At 43.9% G+C, this 20,777-nt stretch overlaps 1 protein-coding gene across 2 annotated transcripts; it reads left to right on the top strand.

The window, feature by feature from the left end:
• The first annotated feature begins 7,257 nt into the window (after positions 1-7,257).
• LOC138631275 (uncharacterized) lies at positions 7,258-19,925 on the top strand. 2 transcript variants are annotated; one of them, XM_069716106.1, is made up of 5 exons: positions 7,258-7,683; positions 11,700-11,996; positions 12,159-12,527; positions 13,091-13,293; positions 13,736-19,925. In XM_069716106.1, the coding sequence occupies exons 1-5, from the start codon at positions 7,308-7,310 to the stop codon at positions 13,964-13,966; spliced, it is 1,476 nt and encodes a 491-aa protein (XP_069572207.1). In that variant the 5' UTR covers positions 7,258-7,307; the 3' UTR covers positions 13,967-19,925. The 2 variants fall into 2 exon arrangements, with proteins under 2 accessions (XP_069572207.1, XP_069572208.1); XM_069716107.1 differs by having other exon boundaries at positions 13,739-19,925.
• Positions 19,926-20,777: the final 852 nt, after the last annotated feature.

Raw genomic sequence — 20,777 nt, forward strand, 5'->3', positions numbered from 1 at the left:
GATATCTATTCCCGTCAAAGTTGACACGTAGTTCGATCTCTGTCCTCTTTTTGCCACTTTTCGTCCCCCGGTAACCCCCCCCCCCCAACTTCCCCCCCCTCGAGAGACAACAGCAGAGAGAAAGAGAAACATAGCTTCTAGCATTGCCGTCCGCCACACTCCGTTCAGACGCCGTGTTTACGCCCCCCTGTGGTAGGAAAAGGTACGGCGGCGTCTCCGGTAGCAGTACACCAACTCGGAGGCCGCGTCGTACCTCTTCTGGTCTTTTGCGTTGCCATCGACGATGACGACGAGCGGGATGAATCCGGTTTGTCGAGGTGGACAACGAACAGATCTCGGCACGGTGTAAACACGACCGCACCTCCGTCCATCACCTCAGTCCCAGAGGCTCCACCCACTGGCTCCTCTGATGAAAGTGCTTCCCTCCATATTAGGAAAATCAACCCCCGCCTCCAGGGCTTTCCAGGCCACGCCCCCCCAACCACCCCGATCACTTTGGAAGCCCTGTTTGCGGTTTCCGATCTCTCTCTCTCTCTCGCTGTTCGACTCAAGTCTCTCATCCACTAGCTAGCTAGCCAAACGACACACCTGAAAGTTGGTCTCTTTACCTGCCTTGTTTCCCCCCCAGAGTTTAAACCGCACCAGAACCAAAATACCAACTCGCCCGGCCAACTAGTAGCCATATCCTGAGATGCCCAAAAAATCAACCTGTTAGAACGCTAACAGCTTGATTGGCATATCTTAGTCCCGTCGTACGTCTCGGAGCTGAGACCATTAGCTCTTAAACGCTAATACCAGTTTTAAAATCACTTTCTGTTTCGTACCTCAACCTGCCACCGCTTCTCTCCTCGTGGTTTTTTTTTTCCATCACTTCGTCCTCGCCGAGGAGTTCCTGGAAGAAACCTGAGCTTCAGTTTCTCAAATGCGTCGAAGCGCGTGAGTTTTTCACTCGAAGGTCAATCAGAAAAACCGGGTCTTAAAGTCCGATTTGAGCTTCTCGTTTCTCCCGTTCGAACGGTTTCGCCCGGTGAGACTCGCCTCCGACGAGTTTGAGGAACTCGGGGTCCCGCCACTGTTGCAACCTAAACTTCAGGCCCGGTCACACGCCTCACACAGGCCTATCGTAACAAAGCGTGCAATATTCAGAGAAACAAGGGCTCTCTTCATCATGCAGAGGCGTTCCGGGCCGGGTCCGACGAGCGCAGACTTCCTGCAGGAACTCCATTAACAAAATCACCCATTTAAGACGCCATAAACACGGGGCCCTCTGCAGCGTCGCAGAGACTCGGCAGACATTTTTTTTAAACTACGTTTTTTTTTTTTTTAGGGCAGATAAAGGACAAATAAAGACAGAAGCTATCACGGGGGGGGGGACGGCAGACGAGAGACAGAGACGTGAGGTCAGAAAAATATGTTTCCAAACTTTGAAAAACGAAAAAACAAAGACAGAGACGGAGGACAGACCGTCGCTCTTCAGACGCAACTTTGACCGGAAATGCAACTTGTGTCCCGTTTTTTTTGTGTGTGTGTATGTGTGCGTAGCGTAATGTAAAAGCGATCTGTCCCCCCCACCCCCTCCCTCACCCTCTTGAAAAAAACACCCCCCACCCCCGACCCTGTCACCTCCCCTCCCTCCCCCCCTCTCTCGTACTGCTGTTGGCTGTTCTGTTTAGTTCATGTGACGTGCCAGTATCCCCCCCCCTTCTTTACCCATCTGCCCCCCCTCTTTCTTCCCCCCCCCTCTCCCTCACCTTCTCTCTCTCTTGCCCTCCCTCCCCTCCTCTCTCTCTCTCTCTCTCTCTCTCTCTCTTCATGGATCTTTAAGATGACAACTCTATGCAGATGCTGTCTTTTATAAGTGTGTCAAAAATTTTAATTTAAAATAAAAACTTAAAAAAACAAACCCTGACAGACATATTGAAATGATAACAAAAAAATGAATAAAGAAAAGGATTGTTCAGTGTATACTCATGTGGCTCGGCGGCATCTTTATTGCTTTGTGTCTTTTTAATCCCTCTTCAATTCCTTTTTTTGTTTTTATTAAATAATTTATTTATATCCAGTCGCTAATAGAATAATCTTCATAAAGTCTCACATGACGAGTGTCCACTTCCACCGGAGTCGTGTTTTACTTACTTTACTTCTACCTTTGTTTTTGCAAAGGTTCATCTGGAAACACAAATGGCTGAAGAATCTTATTTCCACTCGTTTGTTTTTGTTTTAAGACTTAAAAAAGAAGACAATTTCAAACACGATCCTTTTTTAGGATTTTAATTTCATTTGGAAATGTGACAAAATAAAGACGAGGTTTCCGTTCTGATTCTGGACAAGACGTTCAGGAAGTCATGGCTCCTCTTCGCAATACAGACTTTGTACTTTAATGAACTTCTACAAATTTTATCTCGTGATTTTTGTTGTAAGTCATGACAAAGGGGGGGTTTGAGCCCAAAACCTTCTAACTGAGAGGCAGCAGTATTAACCACTGCACCATCTATCTTCTCAGAAAGTTCACTGCATTGTGACAAATCTTTGGCTCACTGCAACCTATAACTCCACCGTCCACAAATATTCATTCAAATGCGACCAAAATTGCCGCAGACATTCTTTGGATAGTAGATATACGTGTTTTTAAGGTGGTCTGCAGTGATATTAAATATCTTCCTGTAATGTGTAGTGCATGCAAAACTTTTTCAATTTCTCCAAACATTTCAACTTCACTAAAAGTTGAATCACCATCAACAGGTGGAATCTGAACCATTAATATCAACCTTGGTGAAGTATAATCTTTTACCTGTTGAGTTAACCAGACTAACCCGTCGAAGATGGTCCGGCGGTCGACGACGCTGCTTCATGGTTCATGGAGGGCGAGTCCTTCTAAGGGTAAGCCACACAGGTTTGGGTTTGTACATGCAGTCATACAAAAAAAAAAAAATGACTCCAAAAAGTCATCCAAAGTATGTTGTCCAAAAAGTGACCCAAAAGTCATCATGGTATATATAGCCAGGGCGATGCGGCTACGTTTGATGTTTCGCTGTGACACAGGAAGTTGATGTTTAAGGTCAAACGATGCTCCAAACCTCTCGAACCCTTGCATATGCGTCAAGCACCGACTTTCATGAGTTTTTGAAGATGTTAAATGTTCGATCTTAGATCGAGAAAAGAATTAAAACTGCAAGGGGGAATATGCGGACCCTCGCGCGCTGCACGTCGGGGAGCCGGCGGGCCCGACCCGCTGGATCCCCGACGTGGAGCGTGCGAGGGCCCGCATATCACTTTAAATTTTATTTGATCATTTTCAAACTCATTTTTGGTCACGTGAGCTGCAGTAACAGGATGTTTCTCTGCACACGGCTAGGTAGCATGTAGTGGTAGCGCGCGAGGCGTTTCGGGAACATCGGTAAATTGTAGCTCCAGAAAACAACCTGGGTTACGCTCTCCCCCTCTAAACTGCATGAAAACCAGACTATAAAAAAAATTATTTTACCGATCACAGTTTTACTTTTTTCCGTCAGCATGTTTGATCTTTTCTGTTTATTTCGCCCTCTTTATCTTAACTGTATTCAATGTTGGATTCTATTTGATTTACCGGACTGAGTTTATTTTAGTTCATCGTGCTGGATTGTTTTAGCGTAATTTCCTCGGAGAGCATTTTGTAAGTGCTTTTCTTTTTTTTTTTTTAAGTGTTATTATTGTTATTTTAAGTCATCCCCAGTTTCCCTTCCAGGAGTTTTTTTTCTCTCGGGATAGTTTCTGGGCACAACCTGGTTAAAAACAAGCATTCCTAAGGACTGGCTGGTATCCAAGGCAGAGACAATAAAGTCTCTGTGGCAGCAGCCTACAGCATCGGCGGCCTATATGGGACCCGCACACGCCTCATAAAGCGAGCCGGGACCCCTCGGCAGCAGGAAGAGGGCCGACCGCTTCGTCCACGTCAGCCAAAAAAACCTCACGGCTGAACACCGGCGCTCGGCTCCGCCCCTCCGTCCGCGAGGAAGATGAGAAACCCTCGAATCACGGCGGAGGGGGAAACGTTAGAGAAAACGGCCGGACACGTCGAGGACGGCGAGGAAAGAAAAGTCTCGGAGCAGAAACAGGAAGTAAAACACCAAGTAAGAAAGAAAAGTAGACGTCAAAACAACACAGGAACAAAACTGACCCTGAAAATAATAAAGGAAGAAGAAATGAAAACAAAGTTTAGTTTACAGCAACAAAATCTCGGTACGTCTGAATTCTGAGAATAAATCAAAGGTATATTTTAGATTACGTTCATTTTTGTCCTATTATACTATAAATGGTCATTTTCTTTTGACACTTTTTGTAATTCGAAAAATCTAATTTTTGACTTATAAGCAATTCATCTCTTGAAAAATGATCCGTAAGACACAAACTTTTTCTTTTGCGTTTGCTTTCTGTGGGAATATTTTTCTTTCGTTGACGACGGTCCCATTTTTAATGACGAAAACCAGTATGACTCTTTTTATTTGTCAGTTTTTGACTCTTAACATAAAGAAAATATATACGTTAAAAACTTGACTGCGTAATCACTGACTCCGAATGTTTGATTTGTACACGGCTGTCTGCTGTGAAACGTACTTTCAAGGTACTTGAATATATATATATGAATAATACGAATTTACAATGTTGATTTTAAAGTTATAATTTTATTAACAATCATCTTTCTGTTTATTTTCTTGTCATGAATGTGCTTCTGTTCCTCCATGTTGGATCTTTTAAAGCCTTTTAAAATGTACGTGTTTCATTAAACTCCCGGTTTGATCTTCCACAGATATATTAAAAGTTAATTTGTTTCCGCAGTTGAGATTAAAGTCTAATAATTAATGTCATCAATCAAACGCTTAAGATGATCTCAGAGTCTGCTCGGTCTAATTGTTCCTGTCTAATCACTGACGCAGCAAAACAGCGGAAAGAAGGCGGAAACGCTGGAACCGCTCCCCCACCGCTCCTCTCAGCGGGAGGTCTGAGCCCGCACAGTCCGATGACGTCACATCACACGGCCGCTTCCAGCCGCTCCGCGGGCCGGTGCTGCACCGCCACGCCGCCGCACGACTTCGCACCGCCGGCCGCAGAGTGCCCCGGATTGCCGCGCGGAGGTGGGGCAGGTTCGGTTCGGATCGGCTCGGCTCGGTTTCCTCCAGTTCCTCGCGACAACAAAAGCCCGCAAGATGATCGACGTGAAGGCCCCGCCCTCCTCTCGAGCTGCTGTCGCGTCCCTTTTTTTATTTATTTATTTTATTTAATCTGGTTTACCGTAACGGCCGAAGGAGAGGCGCGCGGATGTTTAGGGGGAGTGTCGCCCTGCTGCTGCATGCGCTCAATCAGACGCGGGGAGGAAGGGGGTGGGGTGGGGTGGGGTGGGGGGTCGGGGGTGGGGGGTTAAGTTGTCAGTGACGTAATGCCGAATTAAAGGGGCAGTAAGGCCCCAAACAAAACCACCCCATCTACTGACACCTGATCACCACACTAACGTCTGGAGTCCATTTCACGCCAATAATACACTTTACAACATGTAAAACAACATAAAGGGGCATTTAGGGTGTTTTTCATGTCGTTTGTGTTGCAGCAGCGGGAGACGCAAACAGCGGCCCGTGGACCAAATCTGGCCCTCAAAACTGAAGTGGTTGGCCCCCTTTTTTTATTTTTTGTCCCGACTCCATTAGTTTCCAAATCTGTTTTCTTTAGCTATTCGTCACTTCCTGTAAATAATTTATTTTTATTTTTATCTTCCTCGTTAAAAACAACAACAACAACAACACGGGGCCAACAGCGGTTCTTCACTGATTTAGGTAGGTAGGTATGTATTTACTTTATTAATCCCCGAGGGGACATTTTTTCGCTACAGCAGCATACAGAAGCAATAAGATAATAATAGAAATAATAGAATAAAATAATAGAATAGAATAGAATAATAGAAAAGCAATAAAATAGCAGTAAATGGCAGTAAAAAATATAAATATAAAATGCACAGTATATACAGTACATTATATATCTATATATATTATATACAATATGTTGAAAAAAAATAGAAACAGGAAGTTAAAACACCAAGTGAGAAACAAAAATGGATGTCAAAACTGATCCTAAAAATAATAAAGGAAGAGGCCCTCGCACGTTTCTCGATCTCGTTCCTTATTCTTCTTCTTCTTTTTTAATTTTTTTTAAATGTGTCTTTTTATCACTTTTTGGAGTATGACTTTTTTTTTTTAAATGACATGCGAGTCATACCGTCACCGCTGTCGTACGTTTGTCGCCCCAAATATATAGAAAAAAAACGTCATACTATAGAATTAAAATGTATTAATGGGATTTTGGGGGATAAATTTGCGGTAGTTCGGACATAAATCCAAGATTTAGTCACTGGCTTTATTTTTTGTATTTGTTTTTTTTTATATTTGTTTTGTATCAGGGTTTTAGATTCTTTTTTTTATTATTATATATAATATATATATATATTTTTTATAAAGTCATACTATAGCAAAAATGTAACCCAATAGTAATTTTTTTTTTTTATCACATTTTGGACGACAAATAATGATGATGAGCAGATTTGTTTACGACAGATGTTGATTAATCGCAGGACATTGTTTACGCCCTCCGTCTGGATGAAAATGCATCTTTAGGAAGCTGATTAGGTCACAGATTTACTTAAAAATGTATTTATGTTTCCTTTGAGAAGAGGAAATGGTTCATAAATGATCAAACTTTTTGCTGATGATTTGGTCAATCAGCTGATCATCAGCTATAAACCAGAGGAGCTGCTGATATAATGCTGATATCTGGATGTTAAAGCAGCCATAAGCAGCATCCGGATCATTTAATGTACGTTTTCTCCAGTGTGAGGAGGTTTCAGCCCGGAGAGGAGGCGCGGCAGCCGGCCAGGATGCGAGCAGCCGCTGGGGGATCTTTTCCGGGCTTGAAGTCTGACATTTGGGAATGATTGATGTTATTTTCTCAGAGCCAAAATGGCGTGGCTGCCTGCGAGGGCGCGAGCGAGCGCGGTGCGCGAGGGCCCGCACATGTGGGCGGGAAAATGCTGCTGCGCCTCTACTCGGGTGTTTCCGGCAGCAGCCTCCGAAGAAGGCTGAACACGCGCCGAGCACCGAGGCGGAGAGAGCAGCAGTAGCAGCCGGAGGAGCCGAGCCGAACTGCCGCTGGAGCAGCCCAGCGATCCGGGGCCCGATTTTTACCCAGTTTTCCGTCGGGGACTGAGGGCACGGGGTGGGTGGTGGTGGTGGGGGGGGTTAGGGTTAGAAGAATGAGACAGCCCTCTTACCGGAGGGGGCGAAAACATGAACGGGGCCGTGTACATTTCGTTTTTCCAGGGCCAGTTGGAGTCCGTGCTGGAGCAAGTCGTTCAGCTCGCCGTCCAGGAAATAAGCAAAACGGTGGGCTCCAGCCTGAACTCCCTGCTGCTGGAGACGGCCGTGAAGGAGCAGGAAAACCGCCGGCTCAGGGTGCAGCTGCAGTCGCGGGAGAACCGGGGCCGAGCTTCGGACGGCGGAGGCTCCCCGGCGGCTGGTAAGAACAAGGCGGCGGGCGACGAGAAGGCGGACAGCGGCAGGACAAAGCCCGAGCAGCAGCAGCTACACGCCCCCGGGGGGCAGGGCACCGAGCCCGGGGTGCCCACCGACACACGCCGCCTGGAGCAGAGAGGACGAGTCGTAGGTAGGCAGCAGTTATACAACACGCACTGGCGCACAGACACGCAAACAAACAGTCTGGCACTCCTCCCTCCGCGGCGGCACGCTAACGCGGCATTGCGTAACCCTGCAGGCCGATTTAAGGCTTTAAGAGCGAAATGAGGAGCAGAGGAGAGTTGAGGCCTTGCAGGTGATAAAAATCGAGATCCGTGGGCTCCCACCCCCTCCTCCGGCATGCTGAGCGGGGCAAAGCAGCCAGAGTGTGGGGGACAGCAGAGAGGAGTGGAGGCTGGGATGGGAAGGAGGGTGGGGTGTGTGTGTGGGGGGGGGGGAGTACGTTTTTAATTGGGGTTTAATTGGAGCAGAAAGGAGGTGAAGCAGGATATGATGACCACGTAGAGGAATGAGGCCTGGCAGAGCTTTGAGTGTGCAGCAGCCAGGATCTCCTTTTTTCTTTCTTTTTCTTTCCTCCATAAATACCATGTCTGGGTGTCATGTCAGACATGTTAACTGTGAAGGCTCCGACAGAACAGGTTCACCAGGAGGAAAGTGGCAGCTCGGGTTGAAACGCAGGAGACGACATAACAGTAAGACACCGCAGAAGCTTTGTAGGTGTTAAAAATTAAATGTCTTCTTCAGGCGTGGAGGGGCGTGGTGGTGGTGGTGTGTGTGTGGGGGGGGTCCAGGACAAAGGAACAACGGACCGCAGGAGACGGGGGACGGAAGGCGTCCTCACGGTCGGGCGGGACGGTGGGCCGCCACGAGGACGGACCCCGGCGAGGTTTAATCGGCGGAGAAGAAAAGGCCCCCGAGGCGTGAAAAGGGAGGACAAAAGCTTCCGCACACGCAGTGAATATTCAGATATTCAGCAAGAGTCTGTCAGCGATTTTTACGGCTGTCGTGTCAGATTTATCGCCGGAGGCCGAACTGGACGGCCACCAGGCGTCTGCAGCGGCGGGAAAATCAGACCAACGAGGGCTCTGGGAAGTTTTAAAACCGAATTATTGGCCCTTGGCGGTTTTCGTCGGCGCGTGATTCGAATGCATTTAAGCATTTAAGATGTCGTTTTGGTTTTAATGATGCGAAGAAAATCGCAAAAGAATTCTTGCGCCAGAATAACGCTTTTGTTTACTGCCCGACTAAAATTTAGTCTTTTAACGGTAAACGAGGATTTAACTGGACAAAGAAAACAAAAGTTACGAATTGAAAGTTACGAAAGTCTTTTGATGTCAGCGTTTCTGCGTCCAACACGTACGATTTCTAAAATCGTATTAACGGAGAAAATATTTTTTACTTCGTATATCTCGAAATAGGTTGACTAGTGGCCATTGGTGGTAAAGCACATGTAATGTAAGGTGTCTTCTTCTTCTTCTTCTTCTTCTTCTTCTTCTTCAGTGGTCTAATGGCACCGACCAGAGAATCGACGCCACCTGCTGTTTAACTGAGCAACCAATCACAGTAGAGCGTCGATTCATTAACGTTTTCTTCTGCAGATTTTCTCGAGATTCGGTAAAATTTTGACACTTTGTTCGGATGGAAACCAGCCGGCGACTTTTCTGCTGCCCGTCGCGGACGAGTTTTTATTTTCGTTAGACGTTTCAACAAAATACCGACACGCGTAGAACATAATAATTACTCACGACAATTATTGTCCTTGATGATGTTATCTGCCGTTTTAATTTTTTGTCGCTTTTTCGTGAAGTTGGTTAAACTCCAGCCCGCATAACTGCAGCTGTTCGGGTTCGATCGTTTTCTTTATTGATCGATCTGCGTATATATTTCTTTAATCACGTAGCTAGTTCGTGAACAACGGTGGCAACGGAGGCCGTTTGCTCGCTGTAGTCTGGTCTAGTTTCTGGACGTGAAGCTATAAAGTTATAAACTGGTAACTGGTTTCAGATTTACTCAAATGCAGCAGAACCTCAGAGAGGGAAAGAAAAGCACCAGAGCAGCATTCAAATTCAATAAAAAAAAAAAAAAGACCAAACATTTATTGGAAAAGAATAAAATCCCATGAATAAAACAAACGGAAATAAGGCCGAGGAATTTATTTCACCCGGAACGAGAGTGACTGCATCCTTCAGGCGATGTTGGTCGCATTCAGGCACGCAGCTGTTTGTTTGTTTGTTTGGGTGTTTGGGTGTGTTTTCAGCTGCAGGGCTGCAGCAGCAGATTCAGACGCGTCCACATGCAGCGACACGTGAGACGGGAAAGAAAGAAAGACGGCGTCGCTCTCGCATGCATGCACACATCTGCTCAACTGGAACACCAACACTGCTGACACGCAGCCCCCCCCCCCCCCCCCACCGCTGAAACCAGGCCAACGCCACGGTCACGGCCAGGACGTGCGGTGACATCACGGCGGCGGATCACGTCCGTCGGCCGCGAAAGTGCGCATTTAATTCTGAAAGAATCAGTTTTTTTTTTTTTTTTGTGCGTCCCGATATCCGAACACAAACAAGACGGCCCGCAGCCAAGAATGTAACACGCTAACGAACACGCCTCAGCGCCGTAATGAGGCCGCGGCCCTCGACACGCTCGGGTCAAAGGTCACGACGCTCTGCGGAGGAAAAAACGGGGCTACGCTTTCAGTCGGATATCGGCCCACTGTGGAGGGACACAAAGGATGGAGAGGAGGTGGAGGAGATGGAGGAGCAGCTCAGGGGGTTGTTACTATAAGTCATTAAATAATTAATATAATCCTATTTATTTTCTGATCTCACTTCACACGAACGGCAATAAAGCAGCTCGTAAAACGAATGCGGCTTAAAAGAAGCACAAACGCCGACGAGGCGCATTTTAGAGCGCAAACAAGGCCGATCAACGAAAGTAAAACGACTCGAGGTTTAAAAGACGTTCTTTCCACATCTTCAGACTTCGAAAGTTCGAAGCTCCGTCGTCTCGTTTTCAGATAAAAGTCCTACGAAACAAACGTCTGCATCTTCAGTTTATACATATACATATATATATATATATACACATATATATATATATATATATATATATTTTTACCTCCATCTCCCTTCATTACCGATTTTCTAATTAATGTTGGATTATTTTCAGATGGACCGCCAAGAAAACTAATAAGAAGGAGCGACTTTAGCGAACAACACCGAGATAACTGCTGGAAAATAATTTACTGACTTCGTATTTCATGCTTTTTTGGAGCCAGCCTCTAGTGGCACTCAATGGTATTACGGTTTAAGGCACCCGGCCTCGTTTTTCAGACCTGGAAGCGACTTAAATATTATACACTTTAAAAGTTTTATAGCTAACGTCAACGACAGCTGTATTATAACGGGCTCTGACATGCTTTCTGATAACTTTGTACAAATCTTCCCTCTCCAGTGTGAATGTTTTTTTTAATTATACATATTCACGGTGTCTCTGATCAATAGAGTTGAGGGTTGATTATTGCAGCTTCACAGACGGCTGCTCGGACAAACGCCGTAAAAAAAACAACGCCGTTTCGCAGATCGTGTTGCAGCTTTGCAGACGAACAGTTCGGCGTTGAAGAGTTAAAAATATATTGTATCCGAGGTGTTTTTTGTTGTTGTTGTTTTTTACCCACACAGCGGTGGATCTGACTGATCTGATTGGAAACCTTGACGATACGACGTCCCGCCGACCGATAGCTGTAACCTGACTGCACCACAGACGTGTCAATCAAACAGACACGCCCCCAAAAAAGGGGTCTTTTTTTAATCTTCTTTTCTAATGAATGAGGGATTATTTTCAGATGGACCTCCAGAAAACTAATAAGAAGGAGCGACTTTAGCGAACAACACCGAGATAACTGATGGACACATTTTATTCACTTTGGATTTGAAGAGAGAAGTTGAATGGGAGTCTATGGAGCCGGAGGCTTTTTGGAGCCGACCTCTAGTGGCGCTCGGTGGTATTGCAGCTGAAGACACTTCTGCATCGGAACCATTTTTCAGACCTGGAAAACCACTTTTAATATCCCGCCTGTGATCAGTTTACTGTCGTGAACCTGAACTCACCACGTTAACCCGACGCCTCCCGTTCATGTCCCCTCAGATCAGCTGAAGTCTGTCATGGAGCAGGTGCTGGACTTCGCCGTGCGCGAGCTGACGAAGATCGTGGAGGCGTCGTTCGACGACCTGCTGCTGGAGATCACCAAGATGGAGCGGGAGCAGCACGTCCTGGAGGAGCGGCTGGTCAAGAGCGCCGAGAGAGGGGGAGGGGAGAAGGGCAGGGCGCCGGGGGGGAACCGGAGGGGGTCCGAGAACGACTCGGTGTCCCCCAGCGGCTCGGAGGACGCCCGCGAGGAGGTGGCCGAGGTCACCGTGTCCAAGGAGACGGCTGAGACAGACGGTGAGTGGTCAGAAGACATCAAACAGCAGCAGGTGCATCCAGGAAGTAGTCCGACCCGATCGGCCAGAAACACCACGTTTAGTGAACAGAAAATATCCTCAGTCCTTCCTCACTTACTTCCTTTCTCCCCTTCTTTACATCCTTGCCCCCTCCCTCCCCCAGGCCCGCAGCGTCCTCCGGTCCTGTCCGTCTCCCAGGACTGGGTCCCCATCCTGGACAAGGTCTTTGGTCAGAAGTGGTGCAGCGATGTCTGGCAGATCAAAGAACGTGTAGGAGGAGGTGGTGGTGGGCGGGGCGAGGGCGGGGCACGGCCCGCCGGGCATCTCTCCGCCCCCTCGGTGACCCTGGAGCCCTCCCCCTCCTCCCCCCAGCAGGACCCCCGCTGGACTCCTCTGGAGGACATGGAGGTGTTTTCTCCTGATGATGAAGACGCCGCCGGCAGTCAGAGGAGCGACGCCTTCAACACCACCTCCAGACCCCCACCTAGACTCCGGTCGGGACCTCCACCTGGACCCCCCCTCAGCCCTACAGGTGAGGGAGGAAGTCTCACCTGTATTAGTAGAATAACAGGAGATACACAAACTGTAAGGCGTAAAAAAAAAAAAAAATATATATATATATATATATATATATATGGAAGTATTCAAACTTTATTTAAAAATCTGAAAACATAAACAATAAGAACATTTATATAAAACAATAACAGAAAAATTATAAATCTAAACAAACATAACTGAAACATGTATCAAAATGAAACATGTAATCCAATTATCTTTAAAAATCTTCACGTGAAAAGCAAAATAATTTAAATAGAGTATGAAATTAAAAGCTTAAAACTTATTTAAAATATACATATGGACACTTTCAATATTTCCTTCTTTAATTAATCTGCTGGTGTTTTTAGATTCATCAATAAAACGTCATGATACAGTGAGATCGAAGGTTATGATCCCAATCAATACGGTACTATTGAAGTTGATCGATTTCATCTGTTTTTTTGTACGTTAATATTTTCCTGATCTTAACAAAACAATCTGGTCACCTTCAGTTATTGATCTGTGGCCCCGCCCCCTGCTCCTCCCCCTCCCCCGCAGGTCGCTGCTCCTCCGCTTCGATGCTTCACCGCCTCCTCACTCTGCCGTCTCAGCTGCTGGAGGACGAGGACGAGGACGCCGTCGCCAAGGAAACGTTGGTCGCCCTGGCGACCGAGGGCGTGGTACCTCCCGACCGGACCGCCAAGGAGGAGGAGGACGAGGAGGAGGAGGACGAGGAGGACGAGGAGGGCAAAGGGAGGAAGGTGAGGGAGGAGTTTTAAGACGTCGGCTTTAAACGTAAAACAAAAATAAATCAGTCATCCAACTCTGGCGGCTCTCGGACGGATTTTAATTATTTTATTTTTTTATTTTTTTTTTTTTTTTTTTTTAAAACACAAAAACTCTGTTTACAATTTTAAACGTTTATGTTCAGGCTTCGGCCACGTTTTGTTTTGCGAGGTTACCGGTAACCACGGTAACAAACGGCAGTCCTCACGTGTGCTCCGCGCGGTTACTATGGTAACAGCAGCTGAAATCCCGCTGGCCGTTTACGTCGTGACTTGTTTTGTTCACATTACGGAGCACAGCGGCTGAACTCCCGCGACGCGTTCGCTGGTTCTGGTTCGGAGCAGCTGAGTTCGGGTCGTGTAACGGGTGCAGTGGTCGGCGGTCCGGTTTGAGCTGTGGTGTCTCTTGTGTCGGCAGAAGAAGCGGCGGAGGGTTTGGTCGGAGTGCGAGGAGTGCGGTCGGAGGTTCAGTCGGATGTCCCTCCTGAAGGCTCACCGTCAGACTCACGTCGCTGACAACGCCGGCGCCGACACGTCGTCTCCGCCGGCCGCCGCGCCGCTGCGCTGCTCCGAGTGCGGCAAGAGGTTCTCCTCGGCCACCCGCCTCCACAGCCACATCCAGACCCAGCACGCCGAGGACCGGTCCTGAGCCGCGGACCAACGGAAGCTAAACCGAAACCAGACCACAGGAGGAATCGCGGACCTGAGACCAGATCAGAACCAGCGATCTGAGACCACCAGATGTTCCCTGACTCTGGATTTGAGCTTCGAACATTCAAACAGACGGTACACAAATCAGCGGCGGGCCAATTTTACACTGTCTCACAGTTATTCTGAAAGTCAACAGGAAGTTGGCTCCATAAATATGATTTTATGCAGCAGTTCTGAGAACAGACCTGACGTTCTGCTTCGCTGTCATTGGTGCTCTGCAAACCGGGTCGCAGGGTCCAGGTGCTGCTGTGGATCCCGTTCCACGTCTGCAAATATAAAGTCATCAAGTTCAGACACAAACAAAATCGTTTAGGTGGCAGCTTCTCGCCGAAGTCAGATCTCAACTTAAAACCCTGAAAGCCTGTTTTCAATGTCAACTTCTTACAAACACGAAAACTTGGAAACGAATACGAACTTACGGACAAAAACTTACATTAAACATATTTTCTCACGAATATTTAATGTTCCTGAAAACACGTTTTCAGGGGCTTTAAAGTTATTTTTACTTTAAAAAGTGGAAACTGGATGAATTCAACAAAATTTGGTTGAATCACATCCCGGGGACCAGATGTGAGGAGACGATCAGGGTAGCCATCGGTTATCTTCTTGATTAATCGATTTCATTCAAGATGAAGAAAAGAAGCAAATTCTACGATCTGACAAATTGCAAACAAGTTTTTTTTTTTTTTTTTTTTTTTTAACAGTTGCGAATGTTTTTTCCTTTTAATTTTAACATTCATGTTCTTGTTCATGTTTATTTCAACACAAGTTGAAATTGAAGAGGACGAATTTTAGGGCTTCAGCTAACGAATTAATCTGCTGATTAATTCAAAATAAAAAACTTTTTTTTTAGTCTAGCTCAGAGAGATTCATTTCACCATCATGTCAGAAAAAAGTATTCAATTCTCTCATTTGACAAACCGGAAACTTTTTTTTTTTTTTTTTGAGAAGCGACTCAGACGATAAATCGATCGTCGACTTGGATGTTTCTGTGAACGGAGCAGCTGTTGCAGCTGTGGACGGTTTGGACCGGGAGCTGAAGATCGTGGGGGAACAAACTGAAACCAGAAGCTTCTGATGATGCGGCCTCGGGTCAGAGGTCACGAAGGGAAAAAAAAAAAACGCACACATGCTCCTCCTCGTCTTCTGCTGCTCCTGTAAAAAGGAAACGAGGCCCGAGCTGCTGCAGGTGACTTTCACGTCCGGCAGGAAAGGTTGGTTTTTTTTTTTTTGTTTTTTTTTTGCAATAAGCTCGTCGCCTCTTGCAGCCGGCCGGTCGGATTGCCGTTTCCTGTCTCCCGATTGTTTGTTTTCCGTGTTGGATCTGTACGGCGCCGGACGGTCACCGAACAGGAAGTTGTGACCTCTTGGTTTTTCTACCCGTTTGGTTTTTAAAGTGCCCTTTTATTGTTTCGACGGACAGAAACCTTCTCTCTCTTTTGTTGTGACTGTTTTTTGGATTATCGTCAAGTGCATTTCTGTGGTTATATTTGACTTCTCTGGACGACCTTTCGAGGAATTTGGCGTCTCTACTCGTACAGGGAAACAAAGGATAGACGAACTTGTCGTGCATCAGTGGCATCGTTAGTGTGAATGTGAATCTCAGCGGTTTGTATCCTTTCTACGTTTGTTGTACAGTTTTTACTTTTCAGACACAACTGACGGCGAAATGAGGAAAGAGCAAGACACGGTTTACTTCTCTGCTTCCTTTATTTCCTCCCTACCTTCCTTCCTTCCTTCCTTCCTTCCTTCCTTCCTTCCTTCCTTCCTACCTTCCTTCCTTCCTTCCTTCCTACCTTCCTTCCTTCCTTCCTTCCTTCTTTCCTTCCTAGTTTGGCTCAGAAACCTCACAGACACAAAAATACCTCCCGATACGTACGATTTATTTCAGCTGGAACAAACAAACCAACGATGTTCTCTGTTTGCTTCAGTTCATCTGTATGGAAGCTCGTTTCTGCCGGGGAAAAAAAAAAAAAAAAAAACGCACTGGACGTCCTGAATTCAAAACGCATCTACAAAGTCAAGATTACAAGATACCGAGTCATTTTCTGACTTACGTCAGGATAACGAAAGTGAACGGTTGCGAGGATTTTCATTTTCTAGGACTCCTAAACATTTCGTCGGCTTTTTCTTTTCTTGGCAGAAGTGGGCTTCCATATAAAACAAGCACAATATTTATGAATATCTTCAGATCTCTGTGGACAGAATGTCTTCAATCGAACACGGATTTGCCCCGTTACAGCTCGTACAATAAAAACACGCACTTCCTGTACATCACGTACAGGAAGTATCAAATTAAAAGCCCGTAGATGGAAACCCTTCCTTTTCTTGAGAAGAGGCTTTTTAACGCGAAACATTTTCAGGAACCTGTTGTGACCGAAATCAGACGGTAAAACTTTGAACGTTGAAATCTGCAGGTTTATATTGAATTATACGTTTCCTGACTGTTGTACGTAAACGTACCGCCGTTGGATCTTTTAGTCGCTTGATTTGAGATAAAACTGAAACAGAACTCCTTGAAAACCCACCAGACTCTGCACAACGCTGGGTTTCGCTTTTTATTATAAAATCATTCCTAACCTTTTCAGCTGTCCGTTTCTTCGGTGTTCGAAGGCTCATCACCGGCTACAGGTTTCGTAGCGTCCATACAACAGGAAGTGGGGCTGGTGGCGGGCTGCGTGAAGGTCAATGAAAGGATCAAATAACTGAAAATATGTCGGTGATTAATTCTCGTGTATCTGTTGTCGTTTTTGCTCCGCGAAGCTTCAGCATGAACAATCACCGTTTCCATCGTTGTTATTGCTTTGTCAATGCGCGAAATGAACCTTTTTTAAAAAATTATTATTATTATTATTTTAGCGAGAGGTGAACCTGTTTTTACTTGTTTGAACAAAAAAAAAAATATTTTGTCTCTTAAGCAATATGAAGGTCAAACTCTGCCGAGCGGCCCGGAGTTTGATTTATTGACGTAGAAGAAGAAATGCACGTTCACAACTGAAATAAGCGAAACTTCTGACGTTCGAACCGCCTTCTAAAAATATCCACGACGAAAGACTTGAGGAGGGTTTGATCCGGGCGGATCATGAATCCTTTCTTTGCCTCTGATAGCTGCTTAAATAACTAAAAGCTTGTCTACTTCGCTAACATCTGAATTACCAACCTCTTTTCTGCAAACGCTGACCGTCTTCGGTTTCCAGTTCGTTGCACTTTTCAGCCTCCACACATCTTCACATACCTCATTTTTCAAGATTTCATTGTTCCGTGTTTCCACACAGACCTCATTACCTCAGTAGATTTATTGTGCTGATATTTGACTACATTACCTGTGTATATATATATATATTTTTTTTTTCTGTCTCGGTTTTTGGGTGCGTCTCAAGCTTTTTTTTTAAACGGAGCTGGACGCTGTCGGGTAAAAACCACACAAGATTCTCAGGTTTTCAGACAAATACTTTTTTTTTTTTTTTTTTTAAAGATTTGGTTTGCTTTGTTACAGATTCCTTGAGAACCCAAACTTTAAAAAAAAATAATAATAATAAAAAAAAAATCTTAAATATTTTTCATTTTGTGTATTATTTAAAAAATAAAAAATAAAAAAAATTCTAAAAGTAAGTTGTCTTTTAGGACTTTGGCAGCTCCATACTTTTTAAATCAGAATTAGTTTTATATTGTCTCGACACAATTCCCGGATATACGGAGGCTCATTTAAGCCATGATGAGGAAAATGGAAAAATAGGAATATTAAGGTTCATCCGAATTATTAAAGTCCAAATTTTGACTTAACTTCAGAGATGATAAGTCAGAAGGATGAGATAAGTAAAAACTTTTACTTAAACCAACAAAATTATGAGCAAATATATCAAATAAACTACCCGGGATGTTATAATTCTGACTTTTCTGTTTGGCATTTCTTATTTTATTATAATAACACACCTTTTAAGAAAGTTTTGGATTTGTTTTTATTATCTATAAATAAACAGCCATCATAAAAGGACAATGATTCAAATAAAAACAAGTTCAAACATTGGAGGAGCAGTTAAAAAACGGAGATAAAGGTAGAAAATAAGTAAAACCGAAAAAGGTATTAAATATAAACAAAAGCTTTCGTTGGAATATTAAGGTCATTCAGTTATGTGGTTTTTACAGGACAGCAGCTGCTTCACTGCACTGTGTACAGATTAGAAAATGCATCCTGCTGCTGCTGTTGGAGGAAAAATCTGCACAAACTTCTGCTGTTGTTTGAGTTTAAAGCTGCACTGAAGAGTCGGACCTACAAACATCTGCAGGGCAGCAGAAAGGCAAAACGCCAGATACAGCCACGTTTTCTGCTGACAGCAGCGGCGTCATGTGACCTGTTAACCAGTCACTGCTCCTCCTGCCCTTGTTTACGAAGCCATAAAAGAGAGAAATGCATCCGGTTGGAAACAAACGAAAAAGGGATTGAAGTTTTTGTCCCCAAAAAACTCCCAAAATACAGAAAGTCAGGGAATCTGCATAAGTTACCCAGAATGCTTTTTGGCTGGAGACGGTGTATATATGATATTGAAAAGCAAAACAAATTAGACAGAAAAATTAATGCAAGATAAAAAAAAATTTAAAAAAAAAAACTTTTACTTGTAATTTGGACTTCATTCTGTATGTTTGTTTTTCTGAGGTTTTTTTTCATAATTATCTCATAGAGAGTTATTTGGTGATTTATGAAATAATTTCAACCAGATGCATTTCTCTCTCCCAATGTAGTTTATAAAGGAGGTCCACAGTTGTAGCACGTCATTCATCATATCATTTTTTTTTAGCACTGAGACATTCATACGACATTCATATCAGAGCATATCTTTATTCCTGTGAGTTTTATTTTTATGGCAGTTTTCTGAAAAGTGGTTGTGTGGTTCCCGTTTGGAGAGAAAGACGATGTTACTTTGGTTCAGACTTTTTTCTTTAAAACTGCGAACGAGTGAAAAGAGTGAAAGAAGGGAATCAGTGCTGCAGTAAAAGATGAAGACGTACTCCGACTTTACATAAAAAGTCGTACAGGTTCCTTAAAGAGACACCCTGTATGCTCAGTTTGTAGAAGTAGAGTTGGTCAAATGTCATGCAGGCATTCCTCAAGGAACGATTCGAGGTCCTATTATTGTTTGATGCAAATGTGGATTACAGGGGATAAAAGGGACATTTTAGTATCTTTAAATGTTGTTTTCAATTTTGATGGTTTTACTTTAAAGCGACTGTTTGTAATGACACAGGGAAGCGTAACTAACGGTCAAACCCTGGAGGCTTTCTCTTTTGTTTTATACTTTAAATCTCTATTTCTACTTCCTGTACGATCTTGATGAACCGACCTGCTCCGTTTGTCAAAAAGAGTTCATCTCAGTGTTTTAGATTCGATGCAATACTTTTGATAAAAAATAATGTGCCCTTTTTGTAAATCAGCACTCAAATGAAACCAAATCTAAAAGTTTCCTATTTAAAGATGATTTTAAAAGTGCTGGATTTGAGGGATGAAGAGTCGTAACAGTTCAACCTTCGGTCAGAGGACTGAAGGCATATTTCCATCATCAGCCAAATGTGAAAATGAACTCAAAATTGGTGTGACCTTTGACCTTTTGTGACCAATGTCAGTTTTGAGTGAATTATTGCCAATTTATACGTTAAATCGGTGAAATGGTGAATATTTACTGATGTTTGGCTGTTTAGTTTTGTGCCATGTGTTGATCACATATGCACTCTGAATGTCATTTACGCCAAGTTAAAACTATCCGCTGTGATGATTTGATGATGAAGGCGATGTTGAGGGTGTTTATTTTGTTGTTTTTAATTTTTACTACCTGTTTTAGTCGATGAGACCGGGTACTTTTTAGTGTTAAAATTGAAATAAAACCAATAAATGTTCACAACTACCCAGCTGGTCCTGGCAACTTTTTTTATGGACCAAAATGTTTTCAAGATGAAATTTGGTAAATTGTGTTTGTTAACTGCTTCTTACGGTAACGAGTTGTTTGTGACACCGACATCGTAACAAGTTTTCTTGTGTCAGGTATTCAGTAAAAGTTCGTATGATTTGAAAGTCCACGTAAGTTTTATATTTTTAAAATCCTGTGATACAAACACGTTTCCTCAAAAGTTGGGCTTACACATGAATCAAAAGATCTTAAAACAATTTAAAAAAATTCGATTACAAAACCTCTTTCTTATCATTATTATATTTATTCGGGATTTTACGTTGTAGTTATGTGAAAATTTACGTTCCGTGTCTGACGGGTCAACAAAAGTATGAAAGCATTAATTGAATTAATTAATTGTCGCTGGGCAGAAATACCACAGTTTAATGTATATAACTTTATTACTTATAAAGTCTCAATCTAAAGCTCTGGATTGATGAAGTCTGTATTTTTCTTGGTTTCAACAAATGAAATTCCACCAGACTTCCTGTAGAATAATGTAAATAATGGACATGAAAGTCTTACGGTTGTTTTCACATTCAGTTCTCTCAATGGAACTGACAGGCCTGTATTTATTACCAAAAAATACATGTATATATATTGTATACATATATAACTATAATTACCAATAAACTGGGATTACAATAAATCTGGACATTATTACGGAGTAAAAGACACCCAAGAATGTTTATTTTGTTGAAGTACATAATGTTATTAAACATACTACATATCAAATCCCATGTAAAACCCTTTACCGAACCCCCTTTCAAACATCGTAAAAAAAAACCCTAAAAAAACATTATAAATTCT

This window comes from Brachyistius frenatus, unplaced genomic scaffold (genome assembly GCF_029030835.1).
Source record: "Brachyistius frenatus isolate BFR_SWC_R1_liver_20210118 unplaced genomic scaffold, ASM2903083v1 Contig_151, whole genome shotgun sequence".
Classification (NCBI taxonomy): Eukaryota; Metazoa; Chordata; class Actinopteri; family Embiotocidae; genus Brachyistius; species Brachyistius frenatus.

What these genes read in the sequence shown, in the direction of transcription:
- LOC138631275 (XM_069716106.1), top strand. Translation starts at nt 7,308, where the DNA reads ATGAACGGGGCCGTGTACATTTCGTTTTTCCAGGGCCAGTTGGAGTCC. An exon ending in GCAGAGAGGACGAGTCGTAG is followed by an intron (nt 7,684 to 11,699) that starts GTAGGCAGCAGT and finishes ATGTCCCCTCAG; the next exon opens with ATCAGCTGAAGTCTGTCATG. An exon ending in ACCCCCCCTCAGCCCTACAG is followed by an intron (nt 12,528 to 13,090) that starts GTGAGGGAGGAA and finishes CCTCCCCCGCAG; the next exon opens with GTCGCTGCTCCTCCGCTTCG.